Below are 21334 nucleotides of genomic sequence, written 5' to 3' on the forward strand. Positions count from 1 at the left end.
TCCAATAACAAATCCATGCATCATCATTTATCAGGCTATTTATTGCGATAATAAAATAATGTAACAGTACAAATAGGATTAGATTTTCCTTTTTTCAGGCGTTTCATATCATCTTGTATGAAAATACAGTGTTTGATGATCAGTTACATTCAACAGTGGTTCACACAAAACCTTAATTTAAGAATAACCTACTTATATTTAAGTCATTAGTAATAATACAGGCTCTAAACATCCATTCTTATAAAATGTTTGATGCATGATGAGCAGGGAAAGGTGGCTTATTTTACCTACAGATGTAAACACTTCTAAAAACCTACTTTCACAAAAAGGCTTATCTGAGTGTATTTGAACAGTAGTGCACGACAGAAGAGTTTACGGAGCCGTCTTTGAACGAGCAGCAGCGTGGAATCAGCTCTAATTTTCGCTCCGACTCTGTGACTTTGCTTCCTGCTGCGCCCTCCAAGCAGCCAGCACCTCGTCGTCCTCGGCCTCGGCGGCAGCCCGAGCTCTGATCCTCTGTCTGGTTTGGGCGATGAAGGTAGCGATGTCATCCTCCTCCTCCTCCTCTCCCTCGGCTTGCACCCTCCTGCTGCTCCTCCCTTCTGTCTCGCTGCTTTCGTATCGTGAATGGTGACCGAACTTCCTCTTGGCGGAGAGGTCGTTGTAGCTCTCCTCCTCGCTCTCGTCGTAGGCTCCGTACGACCTCCCTGCCCGGCCGTAGCTGTGGGACTGTGTGAAGCCGTTGCAGGAATATTCTGCATCTTCACTGAGCAGATTTTCACGTAACCTTGATCTGTATCTGGAGCTGTACGTCTCCTCCTCCTCCTCATCGGCAGCATAGGAGGCCCTGCGGCTCGAGAAATCATACTCAGAAGCGGAGGCGTCGAGGTCGTCGTAGGGATCCTCCGACTCCTCTGCTCCAGAGGTCGTTTTCCTCGGAGGAGGCCTGACGCTTTTCAGCCAGTCGTCGATGCTGGTGTTCTTATCTTTCTCCAGCGCTGGGTTGAGGTTCAGGCACCCAGAGAGGCCGTAAGTCCTCGCAGGTTTCTCCTTTTTCTTTGTCTCTTCAAGAAACTCCTCCTCTCTCATCTTTCTCTCCTCCTCCTCTTCCTCATCCTCCTTTGGTTTCTTTTTCTTGTACAGAGTGCTGCGCTTGTTGTCCTCCAGGATCTTCTTCTTTTCGTACGTAGCCATCTTGCCCCTCATCTCAGACTTGATCTCCTTGTCCATGGCGATCCAGTTTGCCCAGGTTGACCTGGTCTTGGAAGAGGCTGAAGAGGGGGACGCTGGTGGTGGTGATCTTGTTTTTCTTGGAGCTCAGGGTGGAGCCAAGGGTGGATCCCAGCGCTGAACCTCTACCGCTGAGACCTGAGACGCTGCTCGACCCGCCACCTGAGAGGACTGACGCTGCCCTGCCACGACCCTGGGACAGAGCGCTGGAGTAGGACGCACCGCTCAACAAGGAAGCTTTGTCATCATCCGCTCCCCGGCCAGAGATCACGCTCGGCGCAGCACCAAAGCTGAGCTCCGATCCTGCACGTGATGGAGGAGGAAGGCTCATCTCGCTCTGCTTCTGCTTGATCGTTTCCGAAACAACATTAGCGATCCAGTTTTGGATGCTGGCCAGGTTGACCATCGGCTCTCCTCCGGGGCCCTGGACAGTTGGAACGGGGAGGATGGGAGGAACAGGGGGAGTGGGCTGAAGTGGAACAGCAGACTGTGCCGATCTGTGACTGCGAGCTTGTGAGACTGAAGATATGACTGACGACCTGCCGCTGAGCATGGACATGTTGTCATCGTTGGCGACGCTCGGTGGACCGGTGACGCCGGCTCCAGCCCAGAAGGCAGAGAGAGGTATCGTACCTCCGCTAACACAGCTCTCAGTCTCCCAGCCGCACATGGACTGACTCTCCTCTAAGGTTTTCTTTGACCGCTCCAGAATCTCCTCGCGTCTCTGCCTCCTTTTGATCATGGCTGAGTCCTCGCCTCGGCTCATCTCTAAAATCTCCTCTGGGTTCTCCTCGCCGTAACGCTTCTGCTGCCTCAGCTTCCACGCCTGATAGGCCGTCAGGTTGACGTCTTGGAAAGACGGCGTCTTCGCCTCTCCCTCGCCGTCGCCTTTCTCTCCGTCTCCTATGGAACTTTTTTCTCCATCCTCACGTTCTTTCTTGTTCCAGCCAAACTGGATCCTCTTGACGCGCCAGCGCTCCAGAGGCGTCATCTTCTCCTTGTTTTTCTGACAGAAGTTGTACATGGAGCTGGTGTCAGAGAGGATGCTCTCCACCTCGTCATCGATCTTCTTCTTCCCTCCCTCTCCTCCCTCAGTGGCCGTGCTCTCGCTGCCTTCATCGTCCTCCTTCTTGTGGTAGCGAGCAGCAGCTTGTTCCTCAATCTCCCTCAGCCGCTGTTTCCAAAGATCAGAGTAACTCGTGCAGCTGGAGGTGGACATGGCGTCTGAAGGCGGGCGTTTGCTGCGCCGCTTCAGCCGCTCTTTCACGGCTCGCACGTCCTCGCTTGTGACGCTCTCCACGTCGGCGTCTAAACCGCCCTCTGTCTTCTTTGGTCGGCCCTCCGTGAGCGATTCCCCGTCCTCGCCGTCGCTGTCCAGCTGCTGCCTCCCACCACTCGTCGCTTTGATACTTCTCATTTCTCCGCTGCCACTCGCGGATCATGCTGTCCAGACCGTCCTCGTCCTCCTCCTCCCTGCCCTCCTGCTCAGGCAGCACGACCTCCTCTTGAACGGCGGTCGATCCCCGGCTGTCCAGACCGTTCTGCGCTCCGATCGACCCGCTCCTGAGCGCCGCAGCGGCGGCAGAGGAGGCCACGCTGCTCATCACACTCTCTCCATCCTCCTCCTCCTCCATCATGATGGAGCGAGCTTTCACCTCGATCATGCTCTGCTCTTCCTCTTTATCTGTGTCATCATCATCATCATCATCTCTGCCTTCGTTGAAGATGCGAGCGCGGGTGCGAGCGTCGATCACAGAGCACTGGCTGAGCGTCTCGTCGTCGTCGTCGCGCTCCTCCATCAGGTTCTCGTTGAGCTCTCGCAGCTGCTTCAGGAAGCCCTCGTTGGGGTTGATGGCACGCTTTTTCCTCATGGACGTCAGGGCCTCCATGATGGTCATGTGTTGGAAGATCATCAAGTAGGACGCCACCAGGACAGCAGAGCGACTGGCGCCCATCATGGAGACCACAAGAACTTTCCCTGCAAGTACAGAAATACTGATTATAGCCTGACTTATATCAGCTGCTGCACTTTTATAATGTCAAACTAAACAAGGCTGCAACTGTGATTAATATTTTAAATATTCCACAGATTAAAACAGTATCATATGTTTGATCTTATCAGTTATCAGCAGTCAAAGTGTCTCAGGGCTTCGTGCATCAGCTGCAGTTACAGTGACTGTAACAGGAACACAGAGGTACTCTGTCCGGTCCTGAAAACACTTCTCAGAAACATTGAATAAGTCACTGAGATGACAAACAAACAAACCGTTATGTAATCTGCAATATACTGAACTCTGAAGACGGACGGAATAACTGAGACCACGACAGACCAGATAATACAGAGGGACTGGTCACTGAGTACAGACTGACAGAGGAAAGACGTAATAATGGGTAATCAGCCTTGAGAGGAAGTAGATGTAATGGACTGGATGTGCAGCTGATGGAGTAAATAATCACAAGGACGACCATAAATACATAAATAAATAATAAATAAATAAATACAGCTGAGGTCGTCTTGTGAATCAGTTAATCTACTGTGACTTTTTTTTGTCTCTCTGCAGACTGAGATCACTGAATCAAATTAAAGAACTAACCCAGTCTCACCTTTGTGTGTCAGCAGAGCCTCGTCCAAGAATTCAGCGGTGGGTCTGAAGTGCGCCGAGATGTCGGCGTCTGTGAAGTCGTCCACCTCGATGCCCATGTACTGGATGTTCATGCCGGCGTAGAAGGACTCGCCCGTGTAGACCCCTGTGCCGTGGGCAGCGTTGAGGATGTGGGTGATGCCCATTCGCTTCAGACGAGCCTTGTTGACAGCGACAGATCTGAGAAAGAAACGTCCCCTTACTGATGAACAAAGTCCTGACCTGTCCAGACTGTCCAGCAGCTGCTTTTTCAGACAACCTGTACAAGAACCAGAACAACTGCAAACTCACTTCTCGGCTATGAAGATGTTGGGCCACACCTCATCCACTGGGTTGACGGGAGCCTCCAGGCGGTCCTGCACCATGGCCCTCTGGATGTCCAGCACACAGGGGGTGTTGTAGGGGCTGCGGTCGTCGACCATGTCCCTGACCCGGTTGTAGAGGTCCTCCACCATCAGCTGCTCGGCTGTTTCCAGCATGGACTCCGGGATGGACTCGGTGCGCACGCCCCGAGGCGGCAGCTCTGAGGAGGACAGACAAGGTTTAAGACTGGAAACAAACAGAAGCAGCTGGCCTGGCTCTGTCCAAAGAGAAAGGGAACAAGTGACCTATATGTTTGTTCAGGTTGGAGGACTTGTTGTGTCTTCATTCTAACACCAGAGATGATGTGTTGTCTGAGTAAACACTCTCATAAAGGCAGGGAGGGCTCTGACATTCAGACACATCAATAACACACAACAGCACGAAGCTACACGTGCTGCACAGCTTCACAAGCAGCGCCTCACAAATACAGACAGCAGCTGCCACAGCTGTGTCCATCAGAGGCCGTCGTCCTCCCTGCAGATGAAACATGTATCGTCCATTAAGCCTCCACTAATGTAAAGTAATATCAGAAGAGGAATGTGAGACAGGAGCTGCTCTCTGATGTGTCGTATCAGCTAATTTCTTCAATCAGCGCGACTCAGCTCCTCCAACGAGAAACGTCTCCATCTGTCTGAGCGCTAATGAGCTGCAGGAGTGAAACGTGGACTCACTGTAATTGAGGAGCATTTGACTAAATGAGAGCTGCTGAATGTGGACGCAGAAATCAGTTTTTTACAAATGCAGCATTTGTATGAGGAGCGAAGAGCGTTTCAGATACGTCTGTTTCTCCTGAACACCGCGCACGCTGACCTGATCTGATCCGTGCTCGCTCACCTTCTGTCCTGGTCTCTCTCTCCTTTTAACACTGAACCAGAGACTCGGGGTTATTCAGTGGAGCTGGATCACATGAACAATAGATAGAAAATAATAAGAATTTATTCATTTACTGTTAAAAATCCGTCACAGCTTCTCAAATGTGAGGATTTGCTTATTCTCTCTGTTTCATATTTAGAACAATTTTTGTTTTTGTTTCTGGTGAAAAAGGAAGGTTTGTTGCAGCTCTGAGACCAGTTAAAGCACGCTGAGTAATGCTCATCAGATTACATGATATCAGGGGCGGGGAAGTGAATTTTAATTATTTTCTGTAGCAGCTTAACTCTGTCTGAGCAGCTACAGAGTGTGAGTCTCATATTTACAGATTAAATTTGCTATGGGGCCTTTGTTGAAACTAAGAGAACTAAGACCTAAAAACTTGTGCTCCTGCTCTGACATAAAACCACGTGCACCTTTAAGACAGGCACAAGATAAAGTTGTTATTAATCAGTTGATATTGTACTTTAATGGTGCAGATTTTTAAATGGATTAGTGGTGGAGGTTTCTGAGGCTCCTGCAGGTCTGGGATCACTGACTAACAAACCAGAGGAAAAAAACAGCTGCTGATCAACATTTAGAAACTTCATAACTGATCAATAATAAAATAAATATCTCTGCCTGCTGTTTCTCTTACTGCACAAATATCAGTTAATCCTGATGGTTTCTGTCTCACCCTCGTTGATGATCTTCTTGGCGGCGATGGCTGACGACAGGTGGATGGGCTCCATGAAGATGCTCGCAGCGTCAGAGCCGGAGATTGCAGAAAACCTGGACTCAGACAACATGGAGAAACTGAGACACAGAGAGAGAGAGAGAGAGAGAAGTTATAAATGACTTGAAGACATGAACAGTTCAGTTTGGGGAAAGTCAAGTTGTTGAGCCTGTTAAATAAAAGTTCAAAAGCAGAAAGCCGCCTTTATAAATGTAGAAAATGTAAAACCATTAGACGATGATTAAAAGATGAAAGAGGGATGATGGAGGATGAGAAGGCGACAGCTACAAAGTAAAATCAGCAGCTCGCTCAGGTGTTCTACCTGGGGGAGGGGCAGCGGAGGTAATGAGACTGCACCCCCCTGACGCTCCTCTCCTCCTGCTCGTCTCCATCAGGAACTGCCTGATCCCCGCGCTCCCCGTTCTCATTGGCCGACGCCATGGCAACCAAGACTCCAGCCTCCTTCCTGCTGGTTCAAACACGCAGGTTCGAGTTAGCAGCACGTTTCTACTCACTGCTACAACACAACAAGAAACATAAAGACGGCTGGTCATTTAAAGAAAGGGACGAATAAAGTAAAATAAAGAAAGAACAGGGCAGCTCCTCACCAACACTGACGCTCCAAAACACCTTCAGTTATACTTTACATTTAAGATCCTATTCATTATACAGATGTACAGGACTTTAATTAAATCAGAGACCAGACTATGGAGGCTACAGCTTCATGTTGACTGTGCAGATAAAAGGATGAGCCTGGTGACGATCTGAACCTTGAACTCTTAGTACGACGGCTGAAAGCAACATAAAGGCTAAAGCGTTCAGTAAAGAAAAATCTGGAAGGTTTTCAAATTGACATTGGTGTGAATGTGTAAGTAAAGTGTGTGTGTGTGTGTGTGTGATATGAGGCCTTCCAGCTGATCTATTTTTAACCGAGGTGACAGCTGCCTCAGAGCCTGTCAGGCTGAAAGGCCGAACAGCTCCGAGCTTTCAGACACAACAACACAACAACACTCATCAGACGTGTGAAAACTCTGAAATAGTAACTGGGTCTCATATAAAACACCTCATCTGTGTGTGTGTGTGTGTGTGTGTGTGTGTGTGTGTGTGTGTGTTTTCTTACCTCTGCTCTGACGGCGGTCTGTCACAGCGTCAGTCTCAGGGACGTTGTCTGGTCTGAGGACTGGACTGACACAGGCTCCTAAACTTAGAGAGTCCCCCTCCTCTCTGAGTCCTCCCCCACCAGGCCTGTGGAGGCCCTGACACCCGACACCACAGCTGCAGGTAACTGAGTACTTTTACTCAAGTAAAGACTTTTACTCCGCTGTCAGTTCTCTTTCTTATTTCCTTGCCTTCATCCTTTCCTCTCTCCTTATTTCTTCCAGTCTTCTCCTTTTGTTTCTCTTCTCTTTCCTCCTTGGTTTCTGTCAGGGTTACAGCTGCAGCTGATGATTATTCTCATGATCCATCACATGTTCCAAGGGTCCCAGCCGACATATTTAAACTTCTTGTTTTGTTGACCAACAGTAAACCCCAGAAATAATCCCTTAACTGTCACAGTAAACTAAAATAACAGCAAAAATCCACATTTGAGAAGCTGGAACCAGTGATTTCTTTTGACACTCATGCTTAAAAAAATGACTCACATTATTTAATGTTAAAAAAAACAATATCAACATCACAATAAAACCACTCGGACCTGTTTAATATCTCCCTGATTTCCTGACATTATCCTCGGAGCTTGAACGCCTCCCTGTGTGTTTATCTGCGGTCAGCTGACAATCGTCTTGACTATTTATAACAACAGAATGCAGCTAATTTAAGTCACACAGTCACACACACTGACGCCAGTATGAGCTCATTTGGTGTATTGTACATTTGTAATGTTACAAAATGGGCTGATGAGCTTTTAAAGGTCAAAGATTCATTTTAACTTCCAGTTTATGTTTTTACTAATGAACATAAATTATCCATGAAGCTGTTTCTACCCTCTCTATAACCTCCTAAAATATTTTTATATTTTAAACACACATTTCAAGCCTTTATATAAACTGACCTGACAGACATCTGATCTGACAGCGCTAGCGTCAGTTAGCTAACTAGCTAACACCAAGTCAGAGCTAATTAGCTAACTAGCTAATTAATTCACTTGAGGGAAACTAACCACATCATTATATCATTACATCATAATGAACGACAGCTGTTGGTCACGTGATGTGTGTGGACACTGAACTGAAATCAGTCCGCTGGTAAAATCATCTTTTTACCTGTATCACACTTCAGCGGATTCAGCTTCCTGTTCCGGTTTGTTGATGTAATCAAAGAACCACCGTGATGAGCAAAGAGTTTGAGGTGACGACAAGATAGTTCACTCCACCCACCCACACACACGAGCAGTGACGCGGGATATCAAACCAGGAAGTCGATGATCTTTACGTTGTACACATCCTGCAGTACCAAAGCAGAGTTATTTTAGATACTCGTCCAAACAGACACATAAAAATGACGCTCTGGCTAATTTAAAACAGTTTAAACACGTAATACCGTCCAGATTAAGCAATCAACATAATGACTTAATGATTTATTAACTGAATCTGAACCGTTAGCGCTTCATATATCTAAGATAGCTAACGTAGCTAACCTAGCTAAACACTTTACACTTTACCAGGTGTTTCAAGAACCATTTATCTCATGGGAATTATGTTCTTACAAAATTAGCATAAAGCCACACACCATGACATTTGTTTTCAACCTACATTTGCTAACGATTTTTCAGTTATTTATTCTCATAATATGAGCTCATTTAACCAAACACATTAGTTAAGGTGAAGGAAACTCTTAAATGATTGGCTCTAGTTGTTGCTGTTTAACAGAAATATCACAACAGTTTACAGAGCCAAACAAACATAGTCTCTTGTTAACACTGTGGTGCGTTACAGAAATGATGCACACATTTCAATTCCTTTTCATGTTTTATTGCATTGAAGAGTAACCCAAAGTGCTTCTGTTTGACAAGAAGAAAAAAGTCCTTGTGTTGCATGTTGAACTGAGACTTTGTCTTGTGGTTTGTGTCACAATAAAAGGTGAAAATTTAACTAAAACTCAACACAATGTGCATATATATATATATATATATATATATATATATATATATATATATATATATATATATATATATATATATATATATATATATATATATACACTGTAGTTCTTGACTCATCAACCATTTTCCTCACATGAAAACATTTCCAGGCGTGTGGGAGTGGCACGTTGGCTGGTCAAGCCGTCTGCTGAGATTTCAACACAACAGAGGAATAGCAAAGAAACACTGCTCTGTGAAAAAAAAGGCACATACAGGCACAAAAATAGATTACAGCACGACATCTAACTGCAACGATGACGAGAGAAATACAGTGACGGCACAACATCACTGCTGGCTGAGTTCCCAATATCAGAGGTGAGGAGGGTGACAGGGAGGAAGTGCTGTGGGCAGTTACATACAATGACAGGTGTTTTATAGTGTGTGGTCCACGTCTGTCAAGTCAATCAGGGTCAGTATTGCTTTTGACCGATCCCTGATCAGCACCTTAATCCACCTCTGAGCAGCATAATCATCACAGTTCACATGGTACAGCTTCAAACCACATCAGACCACAATGACAAAGAATGACAGCCATTTCAAGAAGAGAGTAAATATGATAAAGTATTACTACCATCCAGAACCCATCTCAACTCTGTGGTTATAGTATTTCTCATCTGTCAAGGCTCATTGAGTCTAAAATCATTGTGATGCTCAGCAGCTGATGAAAACCAAGTACCTGACTCACCCGTCTGTTTTGTACTTTTGGTGTGTTTGGCACTCTTTTTCCAGCGTGAAGCTGGGAAAATGTCGGGTTTAGATGTAGAAGGTGAAGACAACAAGCAAACAAAGAGACCTCAATATCAGGCTGTGGCCACCAGTGTCTGTTGGGGCAGTCTGCAGTCGAATATGAGGTAGATGGGATCAGGATCAGAAGATCAAAAATGGTGGATTCCCTCCTTCAGATTAGAAGCAGGTCATGTATCTTGAGATCTGGTCCATGAGTGATGGTTCATGGTTGAGTGTTCAATATGTTTGAAATGACAATGTGTCGTCTGACTGCACAAGATGCAAAGGTTTATATCTCGCCAGACTTGAAGACGGGGCACAAAGCCTGCGGTCATAGTCTGCTTCCTGCCACAGGAGCAGGACATGCTAACTGTTTTTAAACTTAATACTTTGCTGCTGTTATCCTTCACAAACTTTGGGTTTGTCGGCCAAATTTCTGCAGTTCTTTTTCCTGTGTTACACTACCTGAGCTCGGTCATTCAGCATCTCTAAAATATACAAAATACTCTTTTAATAGTGTTACATCTGTCAGACAGGACTACAGCAATCCACTGTATAAAAATAGACTCTTAAAGTACTGGTGAGAGAGGGGACGTTAACTCTGATACCTTGTTTTGGATCCAAACTCTTTGTCTATTCTCTGGAAAATAAATACATGTCCAGTTTGGAGAGGTCAGAAAACAACACAGTGATTGACATGTGCAGAGTGATAGAGAAGCGTGTTAAACCTCCTGAGAAGAAATCCACAGGTTTTTCCACAATGGGAGCTTAAATTCACAGCTTACATCTTCCTGAGGGTGCGAGCGTTACTCTCGTTGACTCCTGACCTCTTTAAACAAGCTGTATTTTTTGGAATAAATCTGAGCATCGCCACACGGGACGATGAACTGAAAACCCTCTGAGAACACCACACAGGTCGCTGCAGTCGGGCTGAATACTGACGGACGAAGCAAAGGAGAGAACAGAGAGAGACTCGAGGAAGATGATGAGAGGGGCTTGTGCAGATTAATATTCCATTCATGTTCAGGATAATCAAATATTCCCTCAGTGAGCTGACACGTGTGAGCTTAATAAGAGAATACATCCCCATATCCTGAATATGAACATCGAGTAGGAAGCGAGCTGGAATATTAACAGGATATAAAACCAACACAGTTTCTATGATCAGCGTCAGCAGGAAAACTAAAGGTACGTCTATGAAGTTTAAACCAAAGAAGCTTATTGTCTCGTGTGAAACGCCGTATACAGTGATGAGGTAAGGCTAACAGGTTTGGAACATTAATGAATGTAAACACACTAACAGAGGCTCTGAATGCTGAATGTACCCAGTGGTTAATCTCTCTCCTCCAGGCCTGAATCAACGGCATTGCACGTTTTTTTTTCTTCTTTTTCCTGAGCAAGACATACAACCCTGAATGTGAAGCTTTTTGCGGAGACAACCGCGGTTTGGGAGAAGCAGCATGTGGTAATGTGGTCATTATGTTGCTGTTTTTACTCTTGTGTATTTAACCTAAAGCTGCACGAGGCAACGTCACACTCTCTTCAAGTTTGATAATTTAGATGTTTGCTCTGAAACTGGACTTTGACGTTAAAATCAGCTGCAGCTTTAACTGCAGCAGGTTTGGTCCCACAGTGAGAGACTGCTTCTGAACAGGCGACCACAAAACAGACGAGCTGAGGTCCAGAGGAAAACATGTTGGTCACCGACACACAACGCGTGTTATTGTACCAGAAGTGGTGTTTTTTAAGAGTTTGTAGAGTTTGCAATGTTTTCTTTTTGCCCTCAGAAACAACATCTGTCTGTTGAATTGTTTTCAATGTGAGTTCTGGACATTTAGATAAAAAGGTCTGTCTCTGTCTTTCTTTCTTTCGAGCCTCATCTTCTGCAGCAGTTTCCATATTGCAGCACATTCAGCAGTTTATAAAGTATCTGTGTTTTCGTGGATGTGCTTCCTGTCGTTCAGCCCCTGTTGTCAACAGTGACGGGCAGCAGAGGCACGGCCGCCTCGCTCCTCTCGGCCTCGCCGCCATCTTTCGGCTCGTTCATCAGATTCTTCCTGGCCTGGTAGTCGGCGAGTTTCTTCTTCTTCTCCTCTTTCTCGGCCGTGTCTAAATCGACCCTCGGTGGAGGCGGGAACTCCCGGCAGTACGGCGGGGGCAAGCACGGCACCAGGTGCACCTCGCCACTTTCATTCATGAGCTGGACGCAGGTGTAGAAATCCTGTGGCGAGCGGGTGGCGGTGACGGCAGTGGTGTTGGGGGCGGGGACAGAGTTGGGATGTCCCATCATGCTGTAGTCCGTCCCCGGCAGTGACATGATCTCAGGTCTCAGCCACAGGGAGGGCACGTCCGGCAGCGAGGCGAAGGCCTCAGGAGGCGAGGAGCAGTAGGGCAACGGGCTCTGTACGTATGACGCCGGGTTCTGGGTTATGAGCTGATGTTGGGCGGCCACAGGCGTCAGGTCACACGGGACCATCAAGGCGTCCTTCTCCCGGTCTGTGGGGTCGGCCGGGACGCCGCAGTCCTTCGGTGTGGTGATATAGACGTCGTCTGCGCTGACCTGGTCCCAGACCTCCTCGGTGTAGCTCGGAGGTCTGTAGCTGTGGAAGTTAGTGAAGTGACGGTTGATTTCATCCAGGTTCCCCTTCTGAGGGAGAGGAAGGAAAGAGAAAAGATGGATGACAAGAGTCAAACAGACAGAAGCAAGACAGAGCAAGGTGAAAGAAAAATGGATGACGACAGCAGGACAGAGAGAACAAAAAAGAAAATTAAGGGAGAAAGAGAGAAGTGATACAGAGGGAAGAGAGTGAGACAATGAGAGGAGGAGAGAGAAGAAGGGATGAGTAACAGGAAGATGAGAGGAAAAAGAGGAAGATAGGAAAAGAAAAAGAAGAAAGGTGGCAGGGGAAGACAACAGAAGAAAAACAGAAAAAGGTAGAATACAAAGGAGGAAGATGAAGAAGGGAGGAGAAAGAGGAGGAGGAAAGGAACGTAGAGGTGGGAAGGAGGAGGTGGAGGAAAAGGAGGCAAATACAAGTGAAAGGCAGGGAGAGAAAGAGGGATGACAAAAAGTGATGGAGGAAGAGGGAAAACAACAGGAGGTATGAAGAGAAAGGAGGGAGAGGAAGGAAAAAATGAAGATGGAGTGGGCAAGAGAGCAGTCGATGAAGGTCAGAAGAAATAGTTAGAACATGACCGGGAACAGCACTGCATTTGTATATGTTTGTATAGGTGTGTGTTTGTGTTACCTTCAGGAGCAGCGGGTCAATGCCGATGATCCGCGGCTTGGGAATCGGCGGCAGGAAGTACTCTTTTATTCTGTTGGTGAAAACATAAAGAGAGGATGTTTGAGAGGGCAGCACACAAACAAACACACAACATGTCCATCTACTGATTAAATAAACACACAGCGTCTATGTGTGTGTGTGTGTCACACAAAGGCTGAGAGGGGATTTTAACTCTTGCGTGTGACCTTGAGACGACAGAAACACTGAGCAGCATCACGCTGGATTCCTCTGACACCGAGTTGCTGGGAAACAAGAAAATGGGATCCAGAGAGGAAACGCTGAATATGTTGACATACAAACAAGGAACCAGGTTTCTGGGAACTCAAGCCTGGCTCCTAGAAGTTACTCACTCAGTTATGTAATCAGAAAATAAAAACTGTTTTTAAGACGTGTAAAATACTGCCCCGTCCTCTCAGTGCCTGTCCACGTCAGAAAACAACTACAAACTGTTGTTTTTCATCTCTGTCTGATGCAGAAATCCATGAAAAATACAGGCAGTGTTTCTCTGTGTGTGTGTGTGTGTGTGTTCGCACCTTTTGCTCTGTGGAATTACACCGAAGGCGATCACCAGCAGAGCCACGACACCGACACCCGTCACCAGGATCAGCACCAGCAGTTTACCTGCACAGGTTCAACCAGAGAGCACTTCATCAGAGTCACAGAGTCACTTTAAGGAGAACAGCTTAGGTTTAACTGAGGCTGTACAGTGAACTACAGTTCACTCCTGCACCTGACTGGATCAGGACGTTATGTCCTCTTATTGTCTCATTAGAATTGTTTAAACGATGTTGATGCTTCTCTCAGCTGGGAGCCAACTCAAAGTTGAAGAGAACGTTTGTGCCAAATTTGAGGAAATTCCGTCCGAAAACGAGGCCGATGGATGAATGAAAATACCTCGCAGCTGCAGAATCCTTTTCTTTGCACAGTCTCTGACAGGTTCAGTAAACGCCCCGTGGTGTCCAAACGGTCATCAAAACAACAATAATGAGAGTGCTGGTGTGTGTGTACCTGCTGGAGGTCGGGCAGGGATGCTCATCAGTAGCGTGGAGCTCCACTTGCTCCACAGGCCGTAGTTGTGCGACCGGCAGCGAACTCTGATCACGTAGTCGCCGACGGGGAGGCCGAGCAGCTCCACGTGAGGCTCACGCAGAGGGTGTTTCACCTGCCGCCGACAAACACACACACATTAAATACACTCAGAGTGCACTTTATTAGGAACACGGCTGGGGCGTTATTCCCGGACGTACCTTCCAGTTGTCGGACTCGGTGACGCGTTGGTACTGCAGCTCGTACACCAGCGTGATCCAGCCGTACTGCAGGTCAGAGGGCACCGGGTACGTCCAGGACAGCAGCGCGTTGTGGCCCATTTCATCCCCGCCGGCGTCGGTCAGCGTGTAGGTCAGGTTGACAGGAGCTTCGGTCTGAACTACGACACAAACACACACACGTTAACTGGACGTCTGAGGAGGGAACAAAGAAAGGCGCTCTTGAACGTTTTGCACGGTTACACATCTCCTCCCTCCACATTGTGTAAACGTCATTTCAGTCGCATGACATTTAAGTATCGACGGTCTCTGATGTTTAACTTGTGACCTTTCAGCTAAAGTCCGGTCTGTGTAACAGCAGGAACCCTGCACTGTACCGTACTGTATCTGCAGCTGTGGGTTCAATCCCCTGCAGGGCAGTTATCAGATCAACGTCCCTGACCTTCTCACCGCTGACTCTCTCACACACACACACACACACACACACACACACACGTTGCTGCTGATAAATCACACACGTCAGAGTTTACTTCACATGACAGGGACACAGAGCAGACCCCCACTCTGCTGCCTCTCAAACCAGCTCAGGAAGTCCAGTCCAGAATCTGCAGCATCTGGATACTGACAGATACTGATTAACTGCTGGCAGAGGCTTTTTTTACTCCAAAAGAAGAGCTTTAATGTTTCTATCTTTGTTTGTTTGATCATATTTAGTCCCTATGGAGCTGGGCTGGACACTGTAGGGTGAATGTGTATCTCTCCAGTGTTATTACTCTACACAGGTGAATGTAGAGCCAACTCACCTGGTGTTTTCAGGGTTACATCTGCTGACGACTGTTGGTCTGATCACTGAGGATGAATCAGGTAGTTTTCTTCAGCTAAACACTGAGAAAACTAAGGATTTTTTTGTGTAGTGTAGTAATTATTGATGGGGTAAAATGTATATATCTGGACAGTAACAGATGAAAAACTGTTGTGAAACATCCTTAGCGACGTCCTCTTTATGGTAAATGCTGAGCTGCTACCATCAGGATGCAGGTACAGGACTCCACCTCTACAGATGTCCTGTGTCGCTGCTGTCCAACAACCAGTGTAAGTCACACTGAATCATATCAACACGTGTTTCATGTTGGTGTGCTCAGCTCGGACTGTGTTATGACGAGCCCTGAAGTCAAACACAATCAATTAACTCTACCGGGCTCTGGCTTTGAATCCAGCCTGTGAAGGCGGCGTAAGTGAATTGAATCTTCTTCACTCGACCTTCTCTCAGTCTCCAGGGGCAGAATGAATTAAAGCCAGTCAGGCCTGAAGGCTTTTCAAATTTTCACATTATTTATTCTACGCCTGACTGCGTTTAGAGACACCTGCTGCTTTGACTCCAGGTCACCCACCTGGTGCTCGGCTGTTTGACTGAGCATGACAATGTTTTCAATCATATTCATTTAATCAGCCAAGGATGCATTTTCCTGTGTATTTCACTGCTAAGAACTATCTTAAACAGTTTAGATTTATGTCTGATTTTAACACATTAACACTTGTTTTATATGGTGACTGTTGTACCTTACCTGCTATGTGGATAATTCAATGAATAATTGATGACAAAAAAAAAGACAAAAGCTCTAAGAGAATAAAAAAACTGATCCCATACTCCTTGGTCTCACTTTTGCACCAAATTCCATTGAAAAAATTAACGTTTCTGAGACACACAGCATCAAAAATGTTCAAACATTAGTCCTTACCGATCTCTGCCACGTCCAGGCAGTGCTCCTGGGAGGTGTAGTTCCTGTGGGCGGTGACGGCGGTCACGTTCATACAGTAGATCTTCCATATGGACGTGTGGCTGCTGTCGAAGTGGCAGCTGTTTGGACCGGCGGTCACGTAGTCTGGACATTCATGTCTGGGCCCCTTAGCTGTGAACGTCATGGAAAAGAAAATGTTTTGATGGATCATAACCTGTGAGGATTTTCCAGTTTAGGACTATCTCCCCCACATCCCACACCCTCTATCTGAACATGTTTTGTTGATAGAAATCTTTTAATTGGCATAAAAATATCAAAATCCCAGAGTGCCAGATGTACATTGGTGCTTGCAAACAAACTCCTGCAAACACACAAACTGCTGCAGGAGAAAATCACAACAATCGATGGACTGTTGAGCGATGTGAGCGTCGATGCCGTGTCGGGTCAAAGGCACAATCCAATTTGTCCTCATTACTGGGAGCAGTTTCTACGCTGTGTGTGCGCCATGAGGGCGGCGTGGCATCAGTCTGAGGCCATGTGACGCCACATTCGGGATTTCAGAGCTGCTCCAAAACATCGACTTGTTAAAAGCTTCACGCTGAAGTGGAGCATGAGAGAATCAAACTGGATTTAAACGGCAGAATTCATATGACCCAGAAACTTTGGTGTACTTTTGATCCGGGGCTGTGGAAAACAACACAAGCCTCAAGTCTGAAGCAGTCGTGTGACAGCAGATGCTGCAGTGATATGAGGATTCCTACAGACGCTTTACTTTAAGAGGAAGATTCCTTTCTAACAGATGGAGGCAGTGGTATTCCAGCAGCTCCTGTGTTCTGCTCCTTAAAATTCCTGTTTTTATCAATGGAGTCTGGAATGTGCAGTGCACAGTAAAAGTGCAGTCAATTAAGCTTCCAGGATAAATGTTGTCAACTTAGGACAATAAAGTTTTGTTAATGTGAGTGTGGCGTGCATACTCTTTGGAGTAGGTGAGGATGTAGGTGACCTCCTCGCCGTCTGTCAGGTTGTCCAGAGGATGCCACCAGCAGGTGAAGTCCTCCATGTTGGGCGAGCGGCAGTAGTATATGTGAGGCCTTGTTGTCACGGCAACCTTCCTCTGAAAAGAAAAGAAAAGAAAAAAATCAGTCAGCGAGAGCCCACCCCGTTGCCACGGACATGCCTGCATCGGCGCCATGGCGACCGCTGACAGCGCTGGATGGGGACAGGTGTTGATGTGCAAGCTTAGACACAGGTGGACTTATAGGCAGGTGGGAGGTGGGCTTCATGTTTCCAGGCTGCCAGCTGCACTGTAATCAGTCAACACTTTATATTTTAAACCTTTAAAAACAATAAACAACAACAGGAGCTGCGTCCTCTTGTTGTCCTGCCGCAGCTCTTGTGAGGACGATCATTCTAACTCAGGTTGTCTCTCACTCTTTAATTGAAATAATTGCTAAGCGGAGTGTGTTGCCTCACCAGATAAACCTGAGGGCTCAGGAGAGGAAATGAAACATTCACAGCTTTAGTTTAGTTACAGTTTTCAGTCAGAAACACTGCACGGCATGTGGACTACGTTCAGAGTCAGGTACAGCAAACCCCTAAAATCCTGCAATAACACAACCTCAGCTCAAAGTTTAGAGGAAGATCTCAGACAAAACTGACCAAAGCAGACAGAAAATACACAGAGCAGCACATTTATGAACTTTTAAAAGTCCTGCCTGGCGGCTTTCATCCTCTAAGTCCTGTGTTTTCTCATCTTCGGTGAAACTGAATCTCAGTGTGTGCGACACAAAAGCAGCAACTAACCCACGGCGGTTTCAGCCTGCAGAGGTCAGGAGATAAAAAGTCCTGACAGCTGCTGTTTCTCAGAACAAACGGGGACATTGCACAGTATCAGGAACACGACGCATCATTAAGTATTACGTTTTCAGCAGATGCAATCTGAGGACGCCCCCGCTGTAAACCCTGGACATCCACGATCCTCATTAATGCTTCTGCTTGTACACACAGCAGCAACATGTCTTATTGTACCCTGTGTTAGTCTGCAGCTACATTTGTGAAATGTATGTTGTTTGTATTTTGATTTGATAAATCTTGATAAACAGAGGGTCAGTCGATAAAAACAGAGCATGCAGCTGTCTTTTTGCCTCATGGTTTAAAGCTGAAATAAAATAATGTTGTGTGTTCAGAGCAGAAACATTCAGAGATCAGTCTCCTGTCCCCCTCTCTGCCTCTCCCCTTCACAGACAGAGCGCTCGTCTTAGTTCCTGCTGTTTTCAGACGCCGATCAATTTTCCACCGCTGCTCTAAATCACAGTCATGGGACGAACAGTCCATCAAACACAGATGGAATAGATAATTGAGAGTGTGTGTGTGTGTTTGAGGTAGAAACAGATGAAATTAGATGGATTTTGTGGAAGTGAGGGAGACGAGAGTTGACAGCTACATGATTGATTCTTCTTCCCCTCCTGTAGTTCCCTCTGTACCTGTATAAGTGTTACTCTGACACTGTGGCTGAACTGCCATTTTGTTACCTCTCCATTATCCAGTCTGTCATTACCTGCACATTAGTCGATTTTCTTTTTTTTTCTTGAGGAGAAAGATTTAGTTTTTCCTCTTAAACATCACAAATATCGACACTGAAGTAGAACTGATCAAGAAGAGTGAACCCTAGTCTGGTAGAAAGAAAAGAAATAAAACAACAACATTTCCTCCTCTCTGTTTACTCCTGAGATCTCAACATAACAACATTAAAATGTAAAACCATTAAAGCAGCGAGACATCATGTGCCCTTCACAGATCAGGGCAGTAATCCATCAGAGAATGCATGGAGCTGCGGTCCGAGGGCAGCGGGGAAACAAAGGCCCGTTGTGTTTGCTGTAAGAAGCTCAGTAGGAAACGCTGCAGGGACTTTCTAATCAACCACCTCCACTTCTCAGAAATAAAGCAAAGTAAGGACCGCATGCTAGCAACAAATAAAGACGGACAAATTTATACCTGCCGCAAATCAGATTTACTGCAGGTGCTGTACAGCGCCTGTAACATTGAGTTTATTTTTAACAGGGAATTAAGCCAGGCTTTATTACACCAAGGCGCCAAGCGGACTCTCATATTAATTATGTAAGAGGAAGGATATTTTCAACCTGATGAATGATGTTAAAAAAGGAACAGCCATTCACATATCTGTACTTTTCATCCATACAACAATATAAGACTATTTTCTTCGTCTTTATTCCTCTGTCACCTGAAGGCACCAGTGCAGGTGGTTTTAAAATGGTTGGATTACTGAACAGGCCTGACCCACTGGGCACCTGTTCCCACTCCGTAATCCATCCATGGAGAGAAACCAACCAGAGAAACAAAGTGCGTCTCATCTCTAGGTTTCATAAGACACGGACCACGTCAGCGTGGATTAGACAGTCATTTGTTACCGGTTCCTGAAGGCATCACATGTCTGATATTTATTCTAAGTAGGACAGCTGTTTCAAAGGAAAGCTCAGGGCCAATGAAATGATAGATGAATGAACGTGACACTGACGATGTGTTGTCCAAGCTGTTGTAAAGAAATGTGAAGGATCAGGAGAGGTCACGGCCAAGAAAACGTTCTTTTCACCCTGTTCCACTTCTGAAAAACTGGTTTCTTGGCTGCTCTCCTTCCACGTCTTCAGACTGTAGCAGGGATTAACCTGAAGCTGCCAGATGCTGAGCCAGGAGAAAGCCCTCATCAGATTTTGAACGTTTTCTCTCCTGATTCCTCACATTTCACTTAGACTTCAGCACACGCCCCTGTACGTTTGGCTAACGAGCTATCAGCAGCAGTATAACCATGGACGAGTGATAAGCTGCTCCTTTTCTCCTGCAGCTATCACACAGAGAGGGAGGAGGTGGTCAGACTGCATACGACCTTTTCTTTCTTTGCACCAACATCAGCAACATGATTTTTTTTTTTTTTAAATTTGAGTGGTGTTTTCAGGCCTGACATTATCTTGAAAGCCTCACATCTGGAAAAGGTTGAGCGTAACATTTCATTTCCTGTGAGCTTTAAAATCAATATGTGTGTGTGTGTGTGTTTTTCTTTCTGTCTTTCTGATCTACTTTAGAGGATGGAAGATATTTGTGGGATAAATAAAAACCCCTCAGTTTCCCTGCTGCTGATCACATATTAACTTTGTGATTCGGTAACTTCCTGCTGTGTGGCACAGACGCACAGACAGACATCTGGACATGAAATGATGTGTCTGATTAGACGCCAGTTACACACACTCAGGTCAAATATAAGATGAGGAGGATAAATCTCAGATCCAGAGAAACATTAACATGTGACGACTCCACAACGTCTGCTTTTTCAGACGTCTCGGTGTCAGATCAGATCATCATGCTCATAATGCTGATGGTCCTGACTGTAAATCTACGAGAGGAGGGATCCGTCTTCTGCTCATGTTAGAGGTTTTTTCTCTTGCGACACGTGGACAGTTATTTATTTCAGTGTTTCACAATAAACAGAGCAGATTCAGTTTTGTTTCTACTGTTGTCATCTGAATAAGTTAAATTTACTGGATTATTTCACATTTTTCTGTTTGTATTTATTCCAATGAATAAAAAATTCTAATTTTTGTTGCTTGAAATGAAGTTCTTTAATTTTTATTTTATTTTTATTAAGTGACTAAAGTATAAAATATAGTATTTACACTGTTTATCAAGCCTCTTTCCTATTTGACCTAATAAAGTTATTAAAAATATATCGCAGCACAGGAAGTGCAATTAACTGGCTTGAGCTGCTGCAAGAAGTTTTAATGAGTCATTTCTATGGCAACGACAACCATGATCAATTATGCAGCAGTTCATTTAATCATATAGGAGCCATGGCCAATGTATTCCATCCATGATGTTTGCTTTCCTGAGCCGATCACATTGTAAATTTACTAATTCATTCTGACTGTATATTAGTTAAGGACTCCAGCGTTTGTGCGACTAATGAAGCCTGAGTGGCGGTCTGCAAACCCACACCCTATAAAAGATCTGATCCAGAGTCTGTCTGTGCAGGTCTGAAAGAGTCAAGTGATCAAAGTTATGAAAGCAGAGTGAGTCATCCTCCCCGCTGAGGTATCGCTGAGCCGCCGACACGTCCAGCTGAAGGGAGAGAAGATGGCCGACGCAGCTGGCTGCCTGACCCCGACATGAACGTCTCTGCACCACATTCACCAAACCGGTCTGTCTGATCACAGGTACTGATCAGGCAGTGCTGAGGCATTCACCCACAGAGGTCAGAGTTATTTCTGGATTATTTAAAGACAGCAGACAGAAGCTTGAAGCTGGAATACAGCTGCTTCGGTCGCCTCGTCTAGGTTCAGCCGAGCT

General features: G+C 45.9%; 2 protein-coding genes across 2 annotated transcripts; both read right to left on the minus strand.

Annotated features, from left to right (window-relative positions):
• Positions 1–23: 23 nt before the first annotated feature.
• Positions 24–7506, minus strand: dusp27 (dual specificity phosphatase 27). The gene is given in 8 exon segments (XM_051065915.1): positions 24–1233; positions 1235–2615; positions 2617–3208; positions 3835–4052; positions 4164–4395; positions 5782–5900; positions 6143–6337; positions 6941–7506. Coding segments are annotated over 7 exon segments (3480 nt in total). The 5' UTR covers positions 6262–6337; positions 6941–7506; the 3' UTR covers positions 24–414.
• A 1519-nt stretch (positions 7507–9025) lies between these two features.
• LOC108873050 (growth hormone receptor) lies at positions 9026–16860 on the minus strand. Its single transcript, XM_018661068.2, has 6 exons — positions 15980–16860; positions 14223–14401; positions 13984–14137; positions 13509–13596; positions 12937–13006; positions 9026–12335 (listed from the first exon to the last, which is right to left on the minus strand). Exons 1-6 carry the CDS (start codon positions 16188–16190, stop codon positions 11649–11651), a joined length of 1389 nt encoding a protein of 462 aa, XP_018516584.2. The 5' UTR covers positions 16191–16860; the 3' UTR covers positions 9026–11648.
• Positions 16861–21334: the final 4474 nt, after the last annotated feature.

Source organism: Lates calcarifer, linkage group LG7_2 (assembly GCF_001640805.2).
Source record: "Lates calcarifer isolate ASB-BC8 linkage group LG7_2, TLL_Latcal_v3, whole genome shotgun sequence".
Lineage (NCBI taxonomy): Eukaryota > Metazoa > Chordata > Actinopteri > Centropomidae > Lates > Lates calcarifer.